Here is a 734-nt window from a genome sequence, read left to right as displayed (position 1 = left end):
GAAGACGTGGTCTGTGATTGTGGAATTGACCACCTTCAATCCAGACATCAGTCTCCTCTGCAGCATCTCGGTCATCTTCGAGGTCTCTCAGTTAGGTGTTGTGAACACTAGCCTGAATGCGCACTCCTTCTTGCTCGCTGATTTCAACAGAAAAAACTCAGCCGACTCAGCAGAAAACTACTTGTACTTGGCCATCTTCATTTTCTTCCTTGCCTACACTGTTGATGAGGTTTACGTAATCACACAAGAAAGGACTGCCTATGTGCAAAGTGTATATAATTTGCTCAATTTTGCTCTAAAATGTATCTTTACCCTGTGGATTGTACTCTTTTTCAGGAAGCACTTCTTGGCCATCGGTATAGTTCAGGCTTACCGGTCGAACCCTGAGGATTTCATTCCCTTTCATGCAGTGGCTCAAGTGGATCACACCATGAGGGTGATTTTGGGTTTCCTAGTATTTCTGACGATCCTGAAGACGCTCCGGTATTCCAGGGTCTTTTACGATGTGCGTCTGGCTCAGAGGGCCATCCAGATTGCCCTTCCTGGCATCTGCCACATGGCATTGGTGGTGTCCGTGTATTTCTTTGTCTTCATGGCATTCGGGTACTTGGTGTTCGGGCAGCACGAGTGGAACTACAGTGACATGATCCACGCCACCCAGACAATGTTTTCCTACTGTGTCTCAGCTTTTGAGAACACGGAATTTTTCAATAACCGGGTTCTCGGGGTCCTCT

The 734-nt window shown here is 47.0% G+C and overlaps 1 protein-coding gene across 1 annotated transcript; it reads left to right on the top strand.

Moving 5' to 3' along the window:
- Positions 1 to 7: 7 nt before the first annotated feature.
- LOC104986136 (polycystic kidney disease and receptor for egg jelly-related protein-like) lies at positions 8 to 727 on the top strand (the record flags this gene model as incomplete). The annotated part of the gene is made up of 1 exon (XM_010836628.1): positions 8 to 727. A coding segment is annotated over one exon (720 nt), but the record flags the coding sequence as incomplete, so codon positions are not given.
- Between the last annotated feature and the right edge of the window lie 7 nt (positions 728 to 734).

This window comes from Bison bison, unplaced genomic scaffold (assembly GCF_000754665.1).
Source record: "Bison bison bison isolate TAMUID 2011002044 unplaced genomic scaffold, Bison_UMD1.0 scf7180017469084, whole genome shotgun sequence".
NCBI classification, from domain to species: Eukaryota; Metazoa; Chordata; class Mammalia; order Artiodactyla; family Bovidae; genus Bison; species Bison bison.
This window is presented reverse-complemented; position numbering and strand designations above follow the sequence as displayed.